This window comes from Genypterus blacodes, unplaced genomic scaffold (assembly GCF_046128005.1).
Source record: "Genypterus blacodes isolate CSIRO-AG114 ecotype Tasmania unplaced genomic scaffold, CSIRO-AGI_Gbla_v1 ptg000029l_1, whole genome shotgun sequence".
NCBI classification, from domain to species: domain Eukaryota; kingdom Metazoa; phylum Chordata; class Actinopteri; order Ophidiiformes; family Ophidiidae; genus Genypterus; species Genypterus blacodes.
Genome location: NW_027466842.1, coordinates 2,079,856 through 2,103,451, shown reverse-complemented (window position 1 = coordinate 2,103,451; position 23,596 = coordinate 2,079,856). Strand labels below are relative to the sequence as shown.

General features: G+C 41.8%; 4 protein-coding genes across 6 annotated transcripts; 2 read left to right on the top strand and 2 right to left on the bottom strand.

The window, feature by feature from the left end:
• Positions 1 to 188: 188 nt before the first annotated feature.
• On the bottom strand, positions 189 to 2,311 carry bcl10 (BCL10 immune signaling adaptor). 2 transcript variants are annotated; one of them, XM_076144436.1, is made up of 3 exons: positions 1,973 to 2,311; positions 910 to 1,198; positions 189 to 802 (listed from the first exon to the last, which is right to left on the bottom strand). In XM_076144436.1, the coding sequence occupies exons 1-3, from the start codon at positions 2,021 to 2,023 to the stop codon at positions 393 to 395; spliced, it is 750 nt and encodes a 249-aa protein (XP_076000551.1). In that variant the 5' UTR covers positions 2,024 to 2,311; the 3' UTR covers positions 189 to 392. The 2 variants fall into 2 exon arrangements, with proteins under 2 accessions (XP_076000551.1, XP_076000550.1); XM_076144435.1 differs by having other exon boundaries at positions 189 to 805; positions 1,973 to 2,261.
• Positions 2,312 to 5,177: 2,866 nt separating this feature from the next.
• LOC142994367 (CCN family member 1-like) lies at positions 5,178 to 7,197 on the top strand. Its single transcript, XM_076145163.1, has 5 exons — positions 5,178 to 5,338; positions 5,430 to 5,643; positions 5,724 to 6,074; positions 6,182 to 6,387; positions 6,495 to 7,197. Exons 1-5 carry the CDS (start codon positions 5,291 to 5,293, stop codon positions 6,765 to 6,767), a joined length of 1,092 nt encoding a protein of 363 aa, XP_076001278.1. The 5' UTR covers positions 5,178 to 5,290; the 3' UTR covers positions 6,768 to 7,197.
• Positions 7,198 to 7,287: 90 nt separating this feature from the next.
• LOC142994366 (outer dense fiber protein 2-like) lies at positions 7,288 to 14,952 on the bottom strand. 2 transcript variants are annotated; one of them, XM_076145161.1, is made up of 16 exons: positions 14,912 to 14,952; positions 14,138 to 14,306; positions 13,907 to 14,033; positions 13,626 to 13,757; positions 13,400 to 13,474; positions 13,041 to 13,112; positions 12,665 to 12,781; positions 12,381 to 12,566; positions 12,165 to 12,274; positions 11,844 to 11,979; positions 11,536 to 11,646; positions 11,298 to 11,402; positions 10,298 to 10,398; positions 10,058 to 10,220; positions 9,679 to 9,804; positions 7,288 to 9,513 (listed from the first exon to the last, which is right to left on the bottom strand). In XM_076145161.1, the coding sequence occupies exons 2-16, from the start codon at positions 14,293 to 14,295 to the stop codon at positions 9,337 to 9,339; spliced, it is 1,896 nt and encodes a 631-aa protein (XP_076001276.1). In that variant the 5' UTR covers positions 14,296 to 14,306; positions 14,912 to 14,952; the 3' UTR covers positions 7,288 to 9,336. The 2 variants fall into 2 exon arrangements, with proteins under 2 accessions (XP_076001276.1, XP_076001277.1); XM_076145162.1 differs by lacking the exon at positions 14,912 to 14,952 and adding an exon at positions 14,685 to 14,905.
• A 413-nt stretch (positions 14,953 to 15,365) lies between these two features.
• On the top strand, positions 15,366 to 17,539 carry ift22 (intraflagellar transport 22 homolog (Chlamydomonas)). Its single transcript, XM_076144915.1, has 5 exons — positions 15,366 to 15,404; positions 15,570 to 15,652; positions 15,838 to 15,924; positions 16,024 to 16,226; positions 16,309 to 17,539. Exons 1-5 carry the CDS (start codon positions 15,366 to 15,368, stop codon positions 16,455 to 16,457), a joined length of 561 nt encoding a protein of 186 aa, XP_076001030.1. The 3' UTR covers positions 16,458 to 17,539.
• Positions 17,540 to 23,596: the final 6,057 nt, after the last annotated feature.

The window sequence follows — 23,596 nt, the reverse complement described above, 5'->3', positions numbered from 1 at the left end:
GTGTATTAAAAGATCAGAATGGTTCTTTACACACATATACTTAAGTTATTATATCCAGTGATGAATACAGTTTGTTTCTCCCTCTGCACCCCACGTCATAGCTGCCGTGTTTTCACACTATAGTTGTTTAGAAAAAACAGGAGATCAAAAAAAAGGATGATGAGAGGTTGAGGTTTTTTGGGGGGGGCTTGTGATTAAGTACCTATTCGCTTTCCGAAAGCAAAAACTGATTGGTGTGGTAAAATGCAAACCATGAGTAAGTAATTGCCTAATCAAACAGGCACCAAGGAGACGGGACAGAAAGGACTAAATGGGAGTGAGAGATGTGTTTGTACGGCTTTAGCTTGTCCCTTTAATTGCATTAGAAGTGCCTCTTTGAGGTTTGTGGAAAGTTAAAAGACGTTCCTGTTTGATGTGGGAGTGAGAGAGCGTGATCGGAGGGGCTGGAAGTTCGGGTCCCCTCCACTGCTGGTGCACCCTTGGGCTCCAGGATCTATGTTGGAGGTAGATTCAACTTGTATCTCCTCCGGCAGCGGTGGTGCACCGGGGTCCCCGGGCTTGGGAAGAGACGAGGAGCTCACGGAGGAAGGCGTGACCATGCTAGCTCGGCCCACAGAGGTCAAGTCCCCGCCTCTCAGTAACGATGGCAGCTGGAGTGAGCTTCCTACATCTGAAATAGCGGGACTTTTTTCACCATCTGGGTGGACCAGCATGGTGGACTCGTTAGAAAATGTCCTGGAGAGGTCGCTGCTGGTTGTTCCTGGAGTGCTCAGGCTGTAGTCAGTTGAGGAACTGGAAGCCCCTGCTGTGGAGTGAGAGAGATGAAGACAAGATTGAGAAGACATAAGATTAGGATAGTGGGAGGAAAGCCATCAAGAACATCTGGTAAGTATGATTTCATATACCAACCTCTAAGAGACTCGATCTTGTCACTTTTGGCCCTTTGCACCTCGTCTGTGATCTTGGCAATGATGAAATTTTGCGAGCGGGACAGCTGGATGGAGTCGATGAGGGCATCCAGGCCCCGCGGGTTCTCAGACAGCATGTCCAGCATTATGCCCGTCCTCTTGGTTTGTGTTGTCCTGCAGGTGATTTCCTCCGCGTCGTCCCGTGTCAGGATCCTGCGTGAGCGTAGGTAGTCCAGATGGCGCTCGGCTCGGATTTTTTCGCAGAGGTAGGGACGCAATTTAATCAGCACCTGGGAGGATGCAGTCAGCAGCAAAGGAAGGGAAAGAACAGAGTGAGATTTGGGCCCCTGTCAGAAGGGACGACTCTGCGACAATGCAGCTATGAGCTCGGATTTGTTGCAGAGAAATTGATGATTTGGCATTAAAACAACATGTGACTTTTGTTAGGCATGATGTAAGTGTATTACTGGAAATCTATTTCTGTTTTTTGAATGGTTGTCCAGATCCCCAACAAACTTCTCAATGGCTCACATGATGTTGGAGTGTTTCCCCAAGAATTTACAGATATTCTTCAATTTTCCAGATGTATTACTAAAAAAGAAGCTTCCAGAATTGAATAATTATTTCAAACTTATTTTAGTCAATTTTTACAGGAACACATTTTGAAAATTACTTACATTTATATTTTCAATTACTAACATTTTCCGAAAAACATTTTAATAATTGACTACCATGGCAAAAATGTCCAGATTTTCACAAACCAAACTAAATACCCTTATAGTGTCGCTATTGTGTCTCAAATGAAAGATAAACTAGGTGGAAATAGGAACAAAAGCAGCGTAATAAAGCCTTTAGAGTGCATAGGAAGCGTGTGAAACGAGTGCACGACCCTGATGTGGGCTCAGTGAGGGTGTGGTGGGATATTTCCTTCTTCAGCAGGCCTTTAAAGCCAAACAAGCTAATGTAGTTTACTTTCTGTACACATTTTCCTTTGACTTGATTAAAAAAAGACGTATAATCCGTTTTGACAGGCAGATTCGACAGAAAATTGACAGAATACTCACGTCTTTTTTAATCTCTGCCATCTCCTCTTCAGTGAGTTGAGGAACATCCATCCCACTCACCCGTACAGATTAAATTTAGGTGTTCCGGGTGTTTCTCAGGATAACGCGCTAGTTACAGTTAAATAAACTACAGCGACACATTCGTTACACGCTTTGCGAGGCGAGACTCTGCATTATTTGTCGTTAAATCGTTCGTATCGAGAGCCATTCAACTTTTGTGTGGCAAGAGCCGTAAAATCCCCCGGACTTCCTGATTCAGAGGCGGTTTACGTAGACGAGAGGAGAAGTACAGAGAGCCTGTCTGTTTGTACACTCAAACGTCAATTTTTACAAGGTTATTCGCTCACAAAAGATTTGTATTAATGCTGAAAGCTTTCCCATAACGACTCATGCTCAATTATTATGTTAATGATTCGTCTTGGTTGCATTTAATCTCCAAGCAATGTTTGTGATGCAGGTGAGCTGCTATGCCATACAGCGCCGCTAGATGGTGGTGTTGTGTAAACCCACAGTATAATGTATAGTTTACCACACTAACAGCTGTAGTGGAAATCAAAATCTTAATTTCAGCAAAACTGTTGGAAACAAGTAAAAATCCGACTCAAATCCATATAGAGGTAACCTTTTATGTACTCAAATACCTACAGGAAGCTTAATCATAATGAAAATAAATACCACACGAATCATCATGCATCACTTAAGGAAATCCCCCAAACTGGTGCTACAAGTTTATCATCTGACAGTTTGAACAACCTTGTAGTAGTTGTGGTAAAAACTCAATGTTAAGTATTAGGAAGTAGCATGAAATGTTCAATGTATACCAAAGTAAAGAAGAAATCATTTAAAATCTTTATATACTGCAGTACTTGTATTGACTTTCCACTGACAGTTTAGAGGTTCAGTTCATATTGTATACATATGTGCCTGGCTTGTAATTTGTATATAACATGACAGCTGAATGGTTTGCATTGAAGCTGATACATTTGCATTTGTTTGTATTAAGATGTTAGATGTCAGATGCACACCAGAGAAACGCCTACTAGGTCAAAACATGCGGGCGAGTGCACACAGAATATTTGCAGCACAAATACAACACATAAATATTTTTTGCGTGTTTGACGCAAATAACAATGTCCATAAGTTGGATTATAGGGTTTAAGGGGAAAAACTGAGAACCACCGAGGTGAAAGAGGAGGACAAGGAGTCAACATGTGATCTGACAGGAAAGAACCAAATTGTCAGACCGGTATACACAAAATAAATTTCAAAATAGCATCAGACAGTATTTCACTTCCCTCTAATCATGATGCGCCACACACTCTCTGAGGACATGTGCTCCCTGGGGAGATTGTTGTCAGGCTTGTTTTGTCATGTCCTTCAGTGTAATACCTACTATGCAAAGCTAAAAACACCATCCAACACCACTTCTGGCTCCCCGGAACGTTTCTGAACATGTAACTATAATGATTTGAAATAAAGGGGAAATACAGACTCCAATAAAAACAGAGTGCCTGCTGTTTGTTACAAAGCTGTTCCTGAAAAAGTCTGTTGAAATATCAGGTGTTCAAAGGTCAAGCCTGAATTCTAGGGATGCCAGACATCTTTCCCTTCCTGGGGATTAGCATCAGCTCATGTGTGGGTGGCCTGCATATTCTATTTTCCTTTTCATACCCAATCCCTGAAACACTCTAACTCTACTTTAGGGTTAATAGAATAAATAAGCAATCAATGTAGAAAGTAAATCAAATTTCCCATGTATTTGATTCTGCTCTCATAAAAAACATTCAACAAACAAAAGGTAACATGCATATTAAATTGAATTACTGGTGCAAAACGCAGCGTGCACAGTTTACTTTTGCCTTGCCTAACAACAATAAAAACCCTCCCTTTCTCCCGCTCAGGAATGTTTAATAGGAGGCTTGTACCATGTTGAAGTGCCCTTGAGCAAGACACAATTTCTCTGCCAGCTCACCGCGAGACTACAGCAGGAAAAAAAGTCAATTAATTTTGTGGAATGGACCGATCAGTATCACATCAGGACGGAGCTTGTTGAGAGCAGCAGTCTTAAGCACGTCGCTTATGCTCTAACTAACAGCTTTGAGGGAAACGTTTCTTCACTAAAACGCCAACAGTCAGCAAGTTCCAAGCATCATCTGACTGAGCTGGCACCGATATGAAACGGCCCTCGTAACCTCAGCTAGATCAAAAAAGGAAGCTGTGCCAGTCGGCCATCATCATCCTCTTGTTCTCACAGGCCATAATGAGAGCAGAGGCATTCTTCCCCCGATAGTTTCCATTGTTCTTTGATGTGGAGACAAGAGGATGCTTTTTATCCTTGCGGTCTTTCAAAAGAACCTGCAATGTTCATCCTGAGTGGAATGTTGCTTCAGGCGCTGCTCAAGTTTTCTTCTTTCTTTTTTTTTGTTGGTGTGTTTCTCAGTCTGGACGCTCTCATTCAGACCTGAACAAAGGCATCCGAGGGTTCAAACATTCCAGGAGGCACTTGTCCCTTTTTGAGATATTGAAGTCAAACACACTCTAATCCATCCACGCCCTAATAAATGACTGACAGGAATTTCAACCTGACTATGGACTTTTGACACTGACCTCAGACAGAGTGCAGCAGTCTAAATACCATTTCAGACTTAATTTACAAGATAAATTAAGTTGGTCATAGAACTATGTAGCTTATCTTCAGTATTTCTGTCAGAGCTTGTAGTGGCCTGGTGTTAAATCCCTATATGGGACTGCCATCACATGCACAGGCCTGATGAAATATTACTTATAAATGTGCTTCATTCTGTTCTATGTCACTAGTTTTGGAAACAACATTTGTCAAAGCAACAATTTAATAAGGTCTACAGTTTCTCATAGAATAGAATAGAAATAGCTTTACCCATAGCTCCATAACACATTATCTTGTGTGTGCCATATTTTATTCAAAAATGTATTCTTCATTGTCGAATTAGTTGTGGCTTCACTCCAAAGGATTAAAACACGTAAAAACTGAAAATTACATGTTTGAAATGGAAAGAAAGTGGTGGAAGAATGGACGATAGACAGGGAGGTTCTTGGCACACGGAGTGAGAGGAGAGGAGGAGGAGGAGTGGGGGGGACTTGGCTTATGGGAGGACGCGCTGTGAAACATTCCTCTCATAGTTTCGGGACACCTCGTCAGTCTGCGCATACGTCAGATTTTGTTTCGAGTGTATAAAAGGAGAAGTGGACACACAGGAGAGACAGAGGCAGAGAGTGAGCACCCCTGCGTTCAGTGAGGACGTCTCCTGTGATACAGAATCTCTTTCTCAGTGTCTGACGATGTGGACAATCCTCTCTGTTGCCATCCTCTGTGGGACTCTTATATTGGTAAGTAAATAATCTCTTCTAGTTGTTGTCTGAGTGTGTTTCCATGTTATAAACATTGTTTAACATCATGTCTTGTTCTCTGATCATGTAGGTGTCAGCCTCATGTCCTAAGGACTGTCGGTGTGCCCCTGACATCCCCACATGTGTACCAGGAGTCAGTCTGGTGATGGACAGATGTGGCTGCTGTGAGGTTTGTGCGAAGCAGCTCAATGACGACTGCAGCGAGACAGAGCCGTGTGACCATGTAACGGGACTGGAGTGCAACTATGGAGGTGGATATCACTCAACTAAGGGCATCTGTCGAGGTACAAGGAAGCCACACAGCAAATCTCTCCTCTCCTCTCCTCTTCTTCTTTCTTAACTAACTTCTTTCTCCTCCAAACAGCCAAATCAGAGGGAAGATCCTGTGAGTACAACAACAAGATTTACCAGAACGGGGAAAGCTTCCGTCCAAACTGCAAACACCAGTGCACTTGTTTGGATGGTGCAGTTGGATGTGTCTCCCTTTGCCCACACAAGCTCGCAGTGCCTGGAGTGGATTGTGCCAAGCCCAGGTTGGTCAAGGTGCCAGGCAGTTGCTGTGGTCGGTTGGTGTGCCCAGAGGAAGCAGAGGCAAAAAGCTTCATGAAGGAACACCACAGTAAAACACACAAGAGGGGCCGACAGTCTGAAGATGACCTCACTAGAGAGAACGAGTTGGCCCCTGCGTGGAGTCAACGGATGAAGTTATTACCTGGTGAGCAGTTTTATAAGTCCAGGCTTCCCTTCCTGATTTTGCAATTTGATTCATTCATTGATTGGCTTCTCTTCCTCTAACTCTTCCTCACTTCTTTCTCTCAAAAGCTTTCGCAAATGACCAAGTAAGCCACCTGATGGCCAGTGGAGACATGTGTTTGCCTCAGACCACAGATTGGTCACCTTGCTCCAAATCCTGTGGTGCTGGCGTGTCTACCAGAATGACCAACAGCAATATCCATTGCAATCTGGAGAAAGAGTCTCGGATCTGCGAGGTCCGCCCATGCGGCAAAATAGACTCTGCAAGGCTGAGGGTAGATTCCAAACTCCATTATTTCATGTCATGTTCACCTTTACTCCCATTTTCTTTCATGAAATACAACTATGAGCCCTCTTAACACCAATCTCCTCTCTCAAACAGAATGGTCAGAAGTGTAAGCACACAGAAAAGGCCAGACGCCCACTTAAACTATCCTACGCCGGCTGCAGCAGCCTGAAGAAGTTCCGGCCAAAGTACTGTGGATCCTGTGCGGACGGGAGGTGCTGCAGTCCTCACCGGACCCAAACGCTGCCTGTCCGTTTCCGCTGCAAAGACGGAGAAACGCTCAGCAGAAAGGTGATGATGATCCAGTCCTGCAAGTGTGACTTCAACTGCTCACACTACAAGAGTGCTCCACTTTGGAATGACATCTAAGGAGAAGGCTGAAAAATTCCGGGTTTGAGTGGAAAAAAAGAAATATTATGATTGTGGATTGATGGAAATTTCTGCAATTTAAGTTACAACCATCTGTCAAATGAATTCATGGTTTGCGCTTTTGCTTCATAATATTGGAGCTGAATTTTTTTTGCTTCTTTCTGAAGCTTCTTTCTTTAATTAAACCATATATTATAACATATATTTCCAGTTGTACATTAAATGCATTGATTTTATTTAATTCAAGGTTCTCTTGACAAGACGCATCACAGGACAACATCAAAATGAAAAAATAAACTATGGCAGCTACTAATTCATCAATTGTTATGTCAATGTTTCTTTGTTTATTGTATTCAATTTATTTATGAATTATTATATTTAGATGCAGGATATTGTGCATTAGTAATGGTACTAATTTTTAGGTTTTCATATTTCACAAATAAAAAAAACAAAAACATGCAATTTCAAGTCATTTTTATTTCTAGGAAAATAAGAAAAACGGAAAAGTTGTGTTGTTTTTCTTTGTGTGTATATGGATACAAGCTACATTCTCTCTACTGCAGCTGGATGACCTACATTCACTGAATAGTTCAGGGAACCATTGTAATTCTCAGAATTGGTAGTTGTTTAGTAGAAAAGTGAGACTTTAAAGATCAATTGATCAAGATTAACCTCTTATTCATCACAAAAAGGCCACATTATCACAGTATGGAAGCCTGAATCTGAATTCTTTGGCTCTTAGACCACAGACTCCAACTGAGATGACTGTAATGTGCTGCCAGTGTTGATAATAAAATGCTAAAGATTTTTATCACATTCCCCCCAAAGAAATTGAAAACATCATGAAATCTGACCTATTACATTCTGATCTGTATGGTGAATGCAGCTCTGAGGCTTTATCTTCACTCTGCCAAATGAAAGTGTCCCAAGCAAACAAGCTGTGAATCTGAGTTTAACTAAATGTTCTCAATAAATGCAACAGTGTTTCTTTGTTTTTGATAATTGGCTCAGCTCATTAAATAAAGACAAATTGCTCATCCCACTTACTGGAGCCTAATAAGCACATAAGCTCTGGGTGTGTCCATCGTGGTGCTGAAGTTTGATACCCACTAAATTGCCAAGTCAGATGTAAGCTTATTTTCCAGCAAACAGCAGAGAAAACAAATTCCCCAAGTATGATCAGCAGAATTACGTAAACAGGCAAGACCAAAACACCAAGAACAAGAGTGAGTGAGGGGAAAAAAACAGGCACTGACGCACGCAGAGATGAAATGGTTCCATCCGCAGACGCAGAGCACAATAGAGCTTTGTCTCTGAGAACTTGAGAGGAGCTCTGCTTACTCAGGGGAACCGGTCCACTGCAGGAACATATCAGAGCAGCAGCACAGAGGTCCGGACCTTTGGTGGTTTCTTACCACAGATACCGTACGAGACTTCAAATCTTACAACAAAAACAGCCAAACAAGAGGAATCGAGCACAGTTCTGTTTATAAGGAATCATTTTTCCTTCCTGTCACAATGTAGCTCAAATTTACTTACAGCCTGGTTGGAACTGAACACACACACACACACACACACACACACACACACACTCACACACTCGCTGCAGCTATTCTATAATCATTACAGATGCCAACAGAAAAATCACAAGCTGGTTTTCAAGACCAGCGGGATTACAGCGAAGAGGGGTGGGTTTCAAGTGTGTCAGAGCTCAGGAATACACACGTCATCACACATGTCAATCACGGTTCCAAGAGGGAATCACAGCGGTTTGGGGCGCATAGCTGAAACAGTCTGTTTGAACGTAAGCTGTGTGTAAACCCTGGTTTGTTCCACCACACGTACTGTAAACAAGGCGGGACATACAGTAAGACAACCCATCAGTTTTACGAATGAGTACAAATATTTCCTTTCAATGGCTTTGATCCACACGTATGGGGACGATACACAGTAGAACCAAGAGTTTCCAGTACAAAATGTACACACTGATCACGAAGAGATCTGAAACCATTCATATTCACATTCTACTCCAAACTTGCCCAACACATTAGTTGAGAGGTCCAGCATTTGTATAAGGTGCTTTTCATTTCATTTCATTTACATACAATCTGCAGTTTTACTTTTTATGTGCATTACCAAATTATACTTCTGGGAGACATGAACGGAACCACCCTAGCAACCCCCATAATGACAACATGAATGATGTCACAGTTGTAACCACCCCAGCAACTCCCCATCGTGAATGACATCACATACACAGTGGAAGAATGTGCCAATGTGGCTGCAGTGCAAACTTGCCCAAGAAATGAGTTCAGGGGTCCGGTGTTGACGTAGGAACTTTTCATTTCATTTTCATTAACTCTTGATTATTGAGGAGCACAATAATAAAAGAGGTGTATGTGTTTTTTTTCCAATTTATCCCCGCACAGCACTTTAAAAGAGTGGAGAAATTGGTGTTATTAGATGGCTCCCTGCTGGATAAACCTAGTATTACACTATTCTAGGTTTCTATACTAGGTTGTATAGAGATATTGAGACATTGCAAACCTCGGAAATCATAAATGCTTTGTCACTTTAGAAAATATGCTGCTGAAAATGCCGTGGAAGTGTGCACTCCGTCATCAAACATGGTCTTGTATGTGTTTTTGAGGAAATCCACATAGTTCTGAATACTTTGCTTGTGGCTCTCCGATTGGTCCAGGCTGACCTGCAGGTCTTTCAGACGCACCTTGAACTGTTTGTCTGCCTACAGATGAAGATACAAACAGGGATTTAACTCTGAGTTCCATCAGGCATTTGCGTAATAACAGCATCCGTGTTTGCCTTAAACTTGAATTCAGTTGCACGAGTCAGAATGTGTCTTGTTACGCATTAATGAATTGCTTTGTGTGAAGAAAAGCGTAATACTCACCATCAGCTTGCTCTGATGAAGAAGCTTCAACTCTGTTTCCCGTCTGCTCTTCTCTGCTTCCAGTGACGTGACTTGGGTCTTTAGTGCCTCTTCCCTGGAAGAAGCCTGGTCTTTGACCTTGTTGAGCTGCGCATGTGAAAATAGTAAATGATCCAAAATGTATTGATTTGATAAGCAATAAGTTGAATGTATATAATAAACATCATTAATGTATCTCTCAGGAATGTTGATTGGATTGGTTGATGATGCTAAAGTATTTGCAACAAGCTCAGGGTTTACAGCATGACACAAAATGCTCTGCAACCTCTGACTGTTTTATCTGGAACTCAAACATCTTTATTTGATCACCCGGGGTCACGTAAAGGTCACAGCTGCGTACCTGCTGATTGATGTCTGATAAAGCTGTCTCCAGCTGTTGGGTGAGGGCCTGACACTCTGACGGGTACTGTTCCAGCTGCCCTTTACTGTAGCTGAGGATTTGGTCTTGTGCCGCCAGCCTCTGTACCAGCCCAAGGTTCTCCTGCTGCACACTGTCCATCTTCCTATAAACACATCAAAATGTCAAGAGTGAAGTTTGAAATACTGATATTTAGGTCATTCACACGAGAGGAGAACTTACTTTTGAAGTGAATTCACTTTCTCTTGTAGCTGCAAATTGGCTTCTTGTATGGACTCTTTCATCTCGCCAGTGGACCTCAGCAGTTTGCTTTGACTTTCCATCTGTGCATATCAAAATTAAATCTTCAATTTGCTGCTGGGACAAAAATAAATGTAGCATAAAATAATGTTCCATGCCACATGCAAATTCATGATTGGAGGCAATAACAGCCCATTTAACACGCTTTCCCACAGCACTGCAAACACTGAATGGGCAAATTTAGGTTCACCAAATTAACACGATTGATAACAAAAACCTGTGCACAAGTAAAAAGAACTCACAAGCACCAAACACTCACAGGTGGATATGTAAACACACAGAGGGTTGCAACCTAATGCTTTTGCACTGCAATCAGGGAACAGAATATCCCACAAACTAACACACAACAACACCACCAGAAAACAAGACACTCTGTCTGAGCAGGACATGTGGGATTGTATCGCCACCTAGTGGACAGGGGGAGACACGAGACACAGTCTGATCAGCGCAGGTCAAGTTTGCACACCTGAACCTGCAGCTGCTTAATGGACTCGGACTTTTCTGAGCAGTTCCCCTCCAAGCGGCGCAGGCTCTGCTGGCACTCGAGGAGATTCTGCTCGGTTGCGTTCAGTAACTCTGTGTAAAGTTTCAGTTCCTCCACACGCCCCTGCAGCTCATGCCTGACCTGAGATCCAGAGGAGGATGAAGGCAGGCGTGGCGTGTTGGGGACAGACAACATGTTAGCCTGGACACTTAATACACCTCTTGCAAGAAACCCTGACTACTCAAACACGCATTCATCCATCCAGTAAAGCACATGTTTCTGAGGAGTGAACATGCTCTTTAAAATGTTTGTTGTTTGCCAAGAGGCACTTTGGCAGGAAGATAAAAATGTGCAGATCAAAGCAATAATACTGTTGGGAAAAATGTTAACAGGATTTGTGCAGAAGGTCTGTATGAACACAAACATTTGGGGCTTTACCTTATCGACCTCTGAGTCTCTTCTAGCTCGCATCTCCTCTATCCCACTTACGAGACTTGTGCATTTTATCCTTAGGTCGCTCACCTCAGCTTGAAGCTCTGCAATCTAGGAAACACAGGAAGATGTTTAACATAAAAGGCTGTGGATGATAAGCTGAATAAGCTGTAAACATCCATTTCTTTTCCCCGAAACACCATTGAAATCTCTTTCCAAAATAAACAATGATTAGAGTATCAACCTGACTCTGGCACTGCTCGGCTTGGTGTTCCCTCTCCTGGGATACGACCTTCTCCTCTCTCAGGGCGGCTTCGGTATCGGCTACTTGCTTCTCCAGCCCAGCAACAGATGTCTGTGATCACACAACCATCAGAAACAAAATGCTTCCATTCTAACAAGTATTGAAACAGAGACACTGGCCTGCACTGCCGAAAAGCCCTTTGGCCTGAAATGTCCCATGAAAATCACTGAATTCTGGACATCTTTCTGCAGCTTCTTCTTATTGTTGTTGTTATTGTTGTTAAACTGTTGGCTGTTTTGCATGTATACCTTCAGTGCTACGTTCTTGATGCCAAGTTCACAGTTTTCAGATTTGAGCATTTCAATCCGCAGAGTCGAACTCGCATTAGCCACTGTGATGTCATCATCCTCCTTCTTCAGCCTCGCTGTCAAGTCTGTAATTTGACTGCATTGGAGATACGTTAAGATTTAAGATACTTTATTAATCGTCATTTTGCATGCAATTCACAATTTATCTTGCACCCCCTCATATCACACAAACACATGCATTACATGCATGCATGTAATGCATGGCTTATCTGTAAAACTTGAGCAAGAAGGTGAAGGAAGTGTAAAGTAAAATCAACTCACCCTTTCAGTTGCTTAATATGAGCTGCTAGTCTGCCCTTCTCCTCCATCATTCGCTCTGTTCGGCTTTTCCACAAGTCCCATTCTGAAAGGGCCTTGGCCAGCTCAACATCCTGTATGTCCACAAAGATTTGACAACCACAGTGAGATGTGTTCATCTATCTACAAGAATGAGAGGCCACTTTTAAAACCATGACCCTGACCATGACAAACGCAGACCTTTTCTCTCATCTGTGTGTAACACTTCTCAATAGCAGCTTCAAACTTCTCAGCTCTCCGTTTGTGAGCTTGAGACGCTCTCTTGAACGATTCTTTGTCCTGTGCGGCTTTCGCAGTAACGGACACGACGGACCCTTTAAGAACACCGATGTCTGTCCTCTGTTTGATGTTCTTGAGCTCCAGTTTCTGAAAAGAGAGCACAAGCCCACGTAGATAAATCACAATCACATTCTCTTATTAAACGCGGTCTGCCTTGAGATAACTCATAACTCGGGCTTTCATACCCGTAGCTGCATAGTCAACCGATTCTTCTCAGCTTCCTTGCTGCGTAGCTGTGCCTGCAGGTGAGCACGAGTGGCCTCCACAGACTTGGTTATGTGAACTGCAGTCTTAACCTTTTCCTGTGAAGGTCAGCGTGGACAGAAAGAGAAGAAAAAAGAAAAATCTTTTAGGCAACAGACAACACGTTTTTGCTTTGACATTATTTCCGGCCAGCGGGACCACTGTCCAATACCACCAGTGCGTCAGAAAGAGAAGAAAAAGTAAAAATCTTTCAGGTTTTGAGCGTGAAAGTTTTGATCAGGGGAGTTATGTATAGTATATTAATCAGCTGTACATTTCACCATAGCAACATTCACATCAAACCCCTGCTATGCTCACCTGGTGATGTCTCCGTACGTCCATCAGCTCTTCCTCTGTTATCTTGCTCGCATACAGATCTCTTTTTAAGAGCTTCAGGAGAAGAAATGGAGTAATCAAGGAATTAGACATTAGAAATCAAACTTCTTGAAGGTTTCATGCATTAAAATAGTCCTTTTTTATTTACCTCTACATACATTATTGATTGAATCTTTTGTGTGTCAATTTTGGCTAAAAACTAAATGTACATATAAGATATCAAACTCACACCAACATATTAATCATTTATATGTTAATAATGATAAATACTCTCAAAGGGTTCTACTACTTAAGCCTTAAACTCCTTCATAAAGTTCTTTCCAATTCTCCATAACACTCACCTCATTTTCACTTTCAGCCCCCTCAATCCTTTTCATTAAGATGTCAATTTGCTGGCTGGGGTCAATTTGTTGAGACTAAATTGAAACAGAGAAAGAGGATATAAAACAAATTAAAAGAAAAGACCATCTTCTCAGAGAATCTCCGACTTCCCTTCATGTTGAAGCATCTCTCCCCTTTATTTTTTCAAGGTCTGGGTAATACAATCAACTCCTGCGTGGTACCTGCCTCTATTTCTCGGAGGAGTTTCAGTTTCTGTCGGACAGACTTATTTATTCGTTTAAAGTCCTCAAGCTTCTCCAGCAAAAGTCCTCTGTGTCTTCTTATGTGCTGTTTGTCCGAAGCTAAATGTCTTGAAATCTTAAATCACAAGAACAAAGCGGGAACAATATTGGTGCGGGGGTGTCAAACATTTACAGTGAGTTACAACATGATGAAACAACAGCTGCCAATGTAAATCATCTATACATGATCCCAAATTGTGTTTTGCAATGTTTTGACCAACTTACAACAAATTCGTCATCCATGGCGTCTTTATAAGCAACAAGCTGAATGGCTGCAGAGTGAGCAGCTGCTTCAGCCTCAATCAGTATTTTCACCAGAGCACTCTGTCCCACAACTGCAGTGTCCTTAAAACTGTCAATCAAATCAAATCATAATCAATTCCAAATGTTTTGAATCAGTACCTGCTGTGATTTGGTAAATATTTATCCTTGAGGAACATTATAAGTGGATCTCACCACTTGAAGTCACCCTCTGGGGTCTGTGGAGTGTTCCATGCCATGCTCATTTTCCTGGTCTCCATGAATCCATCAAGATCAGCCCAGCTCAGTGTGTCATCCTCTTTAATAGAGCTCAAACCTTGGGGGCGACCTCGAAAGGCATCATCTGCAGTCATGACTCTCCCCACTGACAACACAAAGCATATTCGTTATACCTCACAAGTATGAGGTCGGGAGAATTGCGTCAAGTACCATGTTCAAGCCACATAGAAGGGAAACGACATGGAAGCGTTTGTGCTGCCTGCAATTTGAGGGAAAATATAACGTTTAGTACGATTTAAAACAACAAAAAAGTAATATATATAATATATATATATAATAGGAATATTTTTGTGACTACGTCTGCTATTAACGCATGTCACGGAAACAGTGACGTCATGGTGAACTGAAGAATGGAAAACCTTGGAAAACTCTCGCAATTGAAATTTCCCAGTTGAGGGACGTTTTCATTTACTTAATTTGAGTCAGAAAATGCGAGATCAGAGGATAACACGTTGCGTCGTACCATAACTACAACAAAAACATCTTCCTGAAGGTACATTCGGTTGCCAAGCAAGCCAAACGCTCCTGTGCAACACAAACCAGCAAGTAATGAGATTAAGTAGCGGTTTAGCCTGCACTGAACATAACGTGGTTGAAACTATCTGCTAGACATGGATAGCAATATGTAAATTACGGTTTTTGCATGTAAATTCAAATGTACGTTTAAAAAACAGGGTATTTCTATCTTACGCTTTCGATATTACTCAGCTCGGGGTACTCCGGAACTGAAGAGCACTTTCTTGTAAGATCAAACGCGATTGGTTGCTTACGATGTGACGTCGAGGACATCCGTGTTTCCTCGTTGCTGATTTGTCGTCTGCAAACAGATTGGGCGGTACTTTATTTGATTTCACTTAGCAAGAACCAATGGGACTGCGGAATGTAAGATAGGCGTTGAAACCATAGAAACAAACAGGAAGTGTACTCATGGTGCTTGAAGGAACTCCTCGGCGAAGTTCCAAACATTAACATTTCGACATTTTATCGTGTGACTGCGCAATTTTTAGCAACCAACTTAGAATACGTATTTAGAAAAACGAATTTTACGCAGCCTGTTTCGTGGGGAAGCCGTTTTAATATCCATAATAAGTTAAAGCATCGCCAGTGCTAGCGTAGCTAGATGCTCGGCTTCTATTGACTGGAAATGTTGAAAGCCAAAATTCTCTTTATTGGACCGAATGAGGTGAGGAAACACACATTTCGGTCTGCAATGACTTTGTAATTTACTGTCAGATGTCGACAGGTAGACCCAGAAGCGCACGTTGATGTTTTACGTAGTTTGGAACACAAACTACCGCTGGATGAGCTTTTTTTTGGAAATTGATTATTGACTTGTGTTGTATTTCAGAGTGGGAAAACGGTTCTTGCGAATTTCCTCTCAGACACAACAGAAAATGTGGGAGGAGAATACAGACCTACTCAAGGAGTCAGGTACAGACACTGTTACTTCAAATCACTGAGAGATTACAAGTGACATCTCAAATGACTCACTGTGATGGTCAATTGGGTTTAACAACCCAAGGGATTAGATGATCAGCTCCAACCTGCCTATTTGCTAATGTTACCATTCAATCCAGGTGGAATCGTTTAAAGCTGTTGTTTTCTATTGTTTCAAGGATTCTTGAATTTGAATCACAAATCGAAGGCAGCAGTGGCAAACACACATGTGATGTTCAACTTTGGGACAGTTCAGGAGATTTCAAGTAAGTCAAATATAAATATTAACTCTGGTTTAGAAGTTATCCTTCCTCACGAATGCCTGAGTCTGTGTCTTACCACCTATATGTGCCCCTCCGATACAGATTTGAGTCCTGTTGGCCAGCACTGATGAAGGACTCCAGCGGTGTGGTGATAATCTTCAATCCAGATGTTCCAAGTCACCTCAAAGAAATCGAGACGTGGTATTCCATGTTCATCTCCTCCCAGGGTTTGCAGGACGGCCAGTGTCTGCTGATGGCTCACCACAAGCCCGGAAGCGGAGAAGAGGAAGGACGGCTGCCTTTAGGTAATCTCGCTACACACCACCTGTAACTGCTGTTGAATTATTGTCACCATTCACCTGCTAATATAGTCATTCTTAAATGCAGCTTCACATTTGGCCAGACTGCCGCTTATTCACTCAAATCTGGAGGAGGAGCCGGAGGATGTGAGGCAAGCATTTTGCATATATTTGGGGAATGTTGTAAAGGCATTATCAGAAAGTAGAGAGCGGGAGGAGATGTCTATCATCACATAGCAAAGTAGCAAAGCATGGACAATACAACATTTATCATTTTTGTGACTATAAATAATCTGTGTTTAGGTAAGCTTCTTTAACACAGTTCTCATTTGTAAGGTATTTGTTTGATATATTTGCATGATAACTTCCCTTTCACATACTTTATATTTAGCTGTTTTGTACATAACTACTTGGAACATTTTTTGTGAATCAATTTTAGACTAAAATAGGAAATAATGTGTCATGTAAATAAAATATATCTCGTACTATAGACATGTGTCTACTTATATGCCAATGTAGAACCACAGTAGATCCTCAATATCCATCCGTCCACTCCTTAAGGTGTCCGATGAAAAACATTAACGTTCATAATTCAAGAAATTAATCTGCTTTAATGCCTGGAACATAATATTTAGATGAGTGCTGCATTTCATAGTTTATACATGACCTATTAGTCTCTCTCTCTCTCTCTCTCTCTCTCTCTCTCTCTCTCTCTCTCTCTCTCTCTCTCTCTCTCTCTCTCTCTCTCTCTCTCTCTCTCTCTCTCTCTCTCTCTCTCTCTCTCTCTCTCTCTCTCTCTCTCTCTCTCTCTCTCTCTCTCTCTCTCTTTCCACGGTGCTCATGCAGAAGTATGTAACAAAATGTAGGTCAATTACTCTCCCTGTGTATGGCACCATTGTGTAGCTTGTGTTATCACATCTTGCTTCATCTCATGGTAACTCCGCTAAACCCCTTCAATGCAAGCTGTTCATCTTTGCCCAAGCAGCAGCATAGAGTCATGAATAATGTTGCTTGATCGGCACATGTCACATTTGCTCACATACAGTACGACTGTTCAGACTCAGAATCTGTTTCACCAACACGAGTGAATGTGGCTGAAATCTGAATCTAAAATGTCTCTTCTTCTTCTTCTTCTTCTTCTCTTCACTGTATGAGTAAAATACTACAGATTTGTTTCCTACATAGAAGAATAAAATAAAGTAAAACATTGAGGCAATTGTCATCTGTGTGATTGTTGCTGTGCAGTAGCTGAAAGTCCACTGCAGAACATTATGTCCAAGTCATAGTTACGCGAAGGAACATCAAACAGAACACACAAACGCACACACACACACTGCATGCTACAGACCAGATGGAGCACAAAAGTACACATTCAGTAAAAGCTTCTGGGGGGGAAATTATAGGTGAAGTGAGTGTGTAGAGTGTCTGCTAGAGATAAAGTGCGTGTCACATGGATGACTAAATGTCTTTGCTCTTTTGTGACTCAAACAGAAGTTCCGCTTTGCCATACTTGTCCTGTGCCTGTACAGAAAGGTTAGAGAGTTGATTCGCCACCCACCTATGGATGGTGACAGAGGCTTGTTCAGGAGAGGGAAGAACAACCTGCAAATGTCTGACAGATGTAAAAGAAGCAGCAACAAAATTCCCCTTTTAAGCTTGAACACAAATGGAAAAGAAGGGTAGTGTGTTTGTGTTGAGCTTCATCAAGCAGTCTTAAGAATTGGTAGAATGGGGGAGGTGATATGAGGAGTAGTGGACATAAGCAGAACCCGTGGGTGCAAAGGTTTAGACTTGCTTCAATAGATGATCATCGTTCACTAGAGGGCGCTCTGCAATGATGATTTAGAGAGGAGAGTGTCTCATAAACCACACAGAATTCAGTCATTTCATTCTTGACTCATTTTCCTAATGGGAGAGTCCTTAACCTTTTTAACCTCTGTCTAATCATCATGATGTGCTGTAGGGGGGGAAAACCTGTTCAAAACACAGAACCTCATTTACAATTCCAGTCAAATGACCAACGTTCCCAAAGATGCCAAATATTGAAATCAAATAGTCCCCCTCAATAGAAGATGCTTCAACCAGATGACTGAACAAGCAGCAACAGAATATGATAATTGTATTCATAATACACCAGGACAATCACTAGAGAGCAGAATACAAGGGCAATAAACCAAAACAGAAAAGAACAGCCACATCTCTGTATTGCTGATGTTTAGCTGTCCAATCTGAGCTAATGAAAGTTTTCTTTGTTTACAAAAAAGCCAAAGCAAGGGATTGATTTCAAGGATCAATAAATAAGGGATTTTTTCATTTTGTGTCCTTGTAAAATCTATGAGATCATAGATAGAAAGACCGCATGAGTCATAAGACTGACAGAACAGATGCCGACAGACAGGAAGAGAGGATGCACAATCAATTCTGCCTTTCGTGCTCTCTCTGTCTCTGTCTCTGTCTCTGTCTCTGTCTCTGTCTCTCTCTCTGTCTCTGTCTCTGTCTCTGTCTCTGTCTCTGTCTCTGTCTCTGTCTCTCTCTCTCTCTCTGTCTCTGTCTCTGTCTCTGTCTCTGTCTCTCTCTCTCACACACACTAAATGTGTACTTGGTGACAGCACAGCAGCATAGGGCAGTAATCTGTCCGTCCTGGTGGGTAGTCTGTTGTCTTTGTCTCTCTCTTCTCTTTCTGTCCACCCTTCTCTCTCTCTCCCTATCTCTCTCTCCCTCTTCCCTTTGTCATCGGCTGTCTGGCCCTGTGGAGGAGCTTAGAGATGCCCAGATTGTGTCTACATCTCAGTGGGAAACAAATTGAATTTCGTTACTTGCATTTAAATGGAACTGATTTAGTCTTTGGAGTGTATTAGCAGCAATAATGTGGCTTTATTTGTCTGACTGCAGACGTTATGAGAGTCATTAAACCCACAGCACTTCTCTTAATTTACCAATTGATCTTTGATCCGATTCTCACGTAGCCAGAGGATAGATATAGGGAGCAGAGATGAAGCGTCTGTGTGTGGCCAGAGTCATTCTGGATGGCTAGAAGAGTGTCATACTGAAGAGAGTCAGTATTGTTGAGGCGTCCGGGTCCGTTGTCATCTCTCTTTGGAAACGGGACTACAGGGGTAAATCTGCTCAGTTCGACTCGATGCCACCTGGGTCCATGCGAGAGACAGCCGCCTGCAGGATGGATCGAGTTGTGAGAATTATTTTCCAGCACAAACTTTAGGAACCAAGCACCACAGCTCTTGAATAAGTCATGTTACTGTATGTTTAGGGTGGAGGGGTTTTGCATTTTGAAATCCAGCTGCTCGCAGTTAGAATGGCGGTAGTTGTGACATCACAATGAGCGGTCGGTTTTGGAGCTCACGCTTTTTAATTGTACACAGATATTGCAAAGTGATGACACACTTACCTACATTTGAGGCGATGTAACTATGGTCTGAATTTGCTGTGGGTTTGGGTGTTGAGTGCAGCGGATGGATGGATGATGATCGATGATGGAGATGCAGAGAATAGCTGGTTACTAAATTCTAGCAGATTACTATAATCAAATTTTCTCAATTTCTGTTGTTGTTGTATGTCTCTGCCGGGGAGGCTCAGTTTTGCCTTTGTGTGTGTGTTTGTTTGTTAGCAGGATTATTTCAAAAATTTGGATCCCCCATGTTATTATTTTCAAGTATGTTCCAAATATTTCAAAACATTCAAAAAGCTTTCAGTCCTCCTTCATTGCTGAATTGTAATTTCTGAATATAAAAAACTGCAGAAAAATAAAACTGGGAGGCAGTGGCTCAGTGGGTAGTGCTTCTGCTTGGAAACCGGAGGGTCGCCGGTTCGAGCCCCTGCCGAGGTGCCCCTGAGTAAGGCACCGAACCCTCACTTGCTCCCCCCTCTGCGAAGGGTGGTAATGTAATGTAAGTCGCTTTGGATAAAAGCGTCTGCCAAATGATCGTAATGTAATGTAATGTAATAAAATACAATTCTAGCGAGTGAGACGTCACAGATCAGTTTGAACCTTAACACGAGTTTCAAGTTGTTCATTTCAGCGTTACAGATAACAGAATGAGATCTTAAGTGCAAAGGTTAAAGCAACAGTACCCAGACAATAGAGCCAAAAGCAAATGTTCTGCTCCCTGCTGTCGTTAATGCACTAAGAAGACGATACTCTTCACTTTCGTACTCACTCAGGTCAAAGAGCACAGCTATAATCCTCTGATTTCTTGAGAGTTGCTCATTGCGCACTGGAACCAATTATAGAGCCTTAACTTGCCTCAGACTGAATGTTGTTTATCTCATAAATCTCCCTGGCTGACTAAGAAGAGAACACTATTGAAATGAAAGTATTTCCAAATCCCAGAAATACACAGATCTCATTGTTTATATTGATTCGGTTCAGATGTGCGACAAGTTCACCGAGGAGCCAGCGTATTTAACTACTGATGTCAGGTTATTCTGTCACAATCGATATCATTTCAGACCTCAATCATAATCCAAAGACTGCTTCATTAGCCTTTATCTATGTATAGGCCTTTATCAGATATAAAGGTCAGAGCTGTTACAACCATTTGACCAAAGAAGAGCCTTAACACTCTATATTTGAACGTTTTGGCGTGTTTAATCACGTCTAAAGGATCATTTCTAAATGTAAGAGTGTGTCTACTCCTCGTCTCCAAATGTGAGGGCTTATGGTGGGTTTGGCTTTGAGGCTGTCACAATAGACGCTGTACCAGCTCTTATAAAAGATTTATTTTCATATTGAACACAAAGTCTATGCAACACAGACTCACACACAGCTGCTGTGGTTTTGCTGATAGGCAAAGACGATCTGCTGTCACGCGAACCGGCTTCTCCTTCAGTGTAACATTACAGCTGTGTTTTTACTGTCTCACAGGCAAGAAAGTGGAAAAACCCGTGGTGTTGCTACATGAATGTGGAGGTTTTACAGTTTGGATTGTTTTTCTCTGCTAGTTCCAGTGTCAAAACAGGTTTAAAACATCGATTTACATTTAATTTCACATCAGGGATTCAATGCAGCATTGTTAACTATGTGATCCACACAGCTGGCGTGGCTTTACTGACACCAGGGCTTTGGCGTATTCAGTATGGGAGCTTGTGGGAGTGTATACAGTATGTACCTGTGAATAAGCGCGCTTTATGTAAGAGAGACCTGTTTGTGTGGATGCAGGCGAGTTGTGTAATAATGTGACGGCATTGTGTGACTTGCCAGATAATTAACAAAAACAGGTACATGGCTTATGAGTGAAACTGCACACAGGACAAAATGGCTGAACCTTTTTTTTGTGTTGTTGTTGTGTTTGAAAAGCTGTAATCACATGGAAACATCAAATGACAGCTTTTATGCTTCATCAGATTTCTTTATTACGATGGTAATTTGTCTACATAGATTACAGACCGACACATTTCACACCGAAAGACGCTATATATGATGCTATATTCTTCCTCTTCACAATAGATGAACTCTATTATGAACCAGAGTTGATGAGCTTATTTGTTTGACAGCCTCTACAATGATCTGTGATTTTGTGTAACAAGCAGAACTCATTTGGCATCCATGTTTGAACAATGATTGGGGAATATTTGTATCTTAGCTCTTTTGAGTATCAGGAAGAAAAATGATTATTTTCCTCTGGCACATAGTAAAGAAGTGAAGACGACAGAGGCAGGTCAGCCCCCCAAAAACACCCTGCTCCTGTTTTAAACGCAGACAGACAAAAGCTGCATTTGTGTTGGACTCGATTTACGTGAGGCCCCTGTAGAACTGAAACCCATCGCTAAACCGCTACAGTTTTGCCAAAGTGGCTACAAACTGAACTTGGTTTTCCTCCTGATCTGACTGTTACGAGTTACTAATGTAAGAATATGTTAATTTCCTTTCTCCGTTTGTTGCTGACAAGTCAAATCACAAAGAATGACCGCAATCCCATACATAATTTAATGGCAAATGATTACACGATAGGACATTAAAAGAGACGTTCAGGCATACGGCACGGTCTGACAGTAAATGGTGCAATTAAAGTGCAATTACTTTGTCATCAGCAACTATCTTTCATAAAGCCACAATATTGGAAAGACAGTTGTGTGTTTACTTTGTTGGAACAGCACCCGCTGTTACAACAGACGAATGGAAAAGAAGTTTGATAGACCAACTCCAACTCCCATATGTACATTTGCATATATTATTCATAAATGCAGAACTTTCAGCTAAAAAGTAGCGAATGTCTTAAAGGCCAATGCAAACTGACAGATGGATATAATATCCCCCAGGAAGAGATGAGCATGGTGTCATCTCTGCGCATATCCAAAACTCCAAATAGGGGATGAAAATAAATAAATCCAGGGAAAAGGCGTCTGTGGCGATGCTGCTAAGGCTCCCAGCTCGGTCTGTATGCACTCTCATCACATTTAAATACACATGTTAACTGCTTTGATACACTGTGACCCACGTTATTGGAGAAGCTCCCCGGATCTTCTTGCCGCAGCATATCGAAGAGAATGAAACTGGAAAAACTCTGCTCCGGTGATCTTTCAGAAATACCAAACCAACAGAAGCAGATTTCCTCCATTGTCAGATTAAGAGACATGTGGGCAGACTTGGGCTGGCATATGTGTGTGTTCTTCACCATCCTGATTTATGGGGGATTACACTTATGTAGACTAGCCTCGGTGAGGCTTTGTGGAAAAAGTGTAATTGCGTTTTTTGGGCTGTAAAGACATAACGAGAGATCCAGAGGAGAAAACCTTGGTTAGATGTCCATGTCCTTAATGCAGGAGATCTTAAAGATGATGTTTCTAGAGGGCCTAACTCCGGTTCCTGCTGAACTGAGCCAGTGCTTGTTTTACATCCAACTGTTATCAGCTCAGTAGGCACAGGAGGTTGAGCCCAGGTACCTGCACCGCCCTGTCTTTACCACTAGGGGAAGCAATCAGCAAGTATCCTACCACAGGAAGACTGGCCATAAAAGGAATCATAGACTCATAGACTTTTTTACCTTAAATTAATTTGGCTTCTTCTTTTATCATTCTGATTCAATTTTTGGTAAGGAAAATAATAAATAAAAACATTTATAACTAAAGTCATATCTGCTAACTAAATTCATTGTAAGAACGTTCGAGTACATAAAGCAAATACAGGACAGAGCAGAATAGAACACCAGTATGTATCTCACAAATTACTTTTACTAAGACAACAAAATTCAATTAAGTGAACGAACATTCAAAAGGTTAATCGGTGATATAAAAAACATCCATTACGCTTAAGGTCTGACAACAAAAACACTGAAAATAACACAGCGAGCAGCTCTGCTTTCCCTAACAAGATACCTGCATATAAATAGTTGCAACACACACACCCACACACACTATGC

What these genes read in the sequence shown, in the direction of transcription:
- bcl10 (XM_076144435.1), bottom strand. Translation starts at nt 2,023, where the DNA reads ATGGATGTTCCTCAACTCACTGAAGAGGAGATGGCAGAGATTAAAAAA. An exon ending in TGGCAGAGATTAAAAAAGAC is followed by an intron (nt 1,199 to 1,972) that starts GTGAGTATTCTG and finishes GCATCCTCCCAG; the next exon opens with GTGCTGATTAAATTGCGTCC. An exon ending in CAAGATCGAGTCTCTTAGAG is followed by an intron (nt 806 to 909) that starts GTTGGTATATGA and finishes CTCACTCCACAG; the next exon opens with CAGGGGCTTCCAGTTCCTCA.
- LOC142994367 (XM_076145163.1), top strand. Translation starts at nt 5,291, where the DNA reads ATGTGGACAATCCTCTCTGTTGCCATCCTCTGTGGGACTCTTATATTG. An exon ending in TCTGTGGGACTCTTATATTG is followed by an intron (nt 5,339 to 5,429) that starts GTAAGTAAATAA and finishes CTGATCATGTAG; the next exon opens with GTGTCAGCCTCATGTCCTAA. An exon ending in TAGACTCTGCAAGGCTGAGG is followed by an intron (nt 6,388 to 6,494) that starts GTAGATTCCAAA and finishes TCTCTCAAACAG; the next exon opens with AATGGTCAGAAGTGTAAGCA.
- LOC142994366 (XM_076145161.1), bottom strand. Translation starts at nt 14,295, where the DNA reads ATGACTGCAGATGATGCCTTTCGAGGTCGCCCCCAAGGTTTGAGCTCT. An exon ending in CCAGAGGGTGACTTCAAGTG is followed by an intron (nt 14,034 to 14,137) that starts GTGAGATCCACT and finishes TTTGATTGACAG; the next exon opens with TTTTAAGGACACTGCAGTTG. An exon ending in CATATTAAGCAACTGAAAGG is followed by an intron (nt 11,980 to 12,164) that starts GTGAGTTGATTT and finishes TCTCCAATGCAG; the next exon opens with TCAAATTACAGACTTGACAG.
- ift22 (XM_076144915.1), top strand. Translation starts at nt 15,366, where the DNA reads ATGTTGAAAGCCAAAATTCTCTTTATTGGACCGAATGAG. An exon ending in GACAGTTCAGGAGATTTCAA is followed by an intron (nt 15,925 to 16,023) that starts GTAAGTCAAATA and finishes CCTCCGATACAG; the next exon opens with ATTTGAGTCCTGTTGGCCAG. An exon ending in GGAAGGACGGCTGCCTTTAG is followed by an intron (nt 16,227 to 16,308) that starts GTAATCTCGCTA and finishes TCTTAAATGCAG; the next exon opens with CTTCACATTTGGCCAGACTG.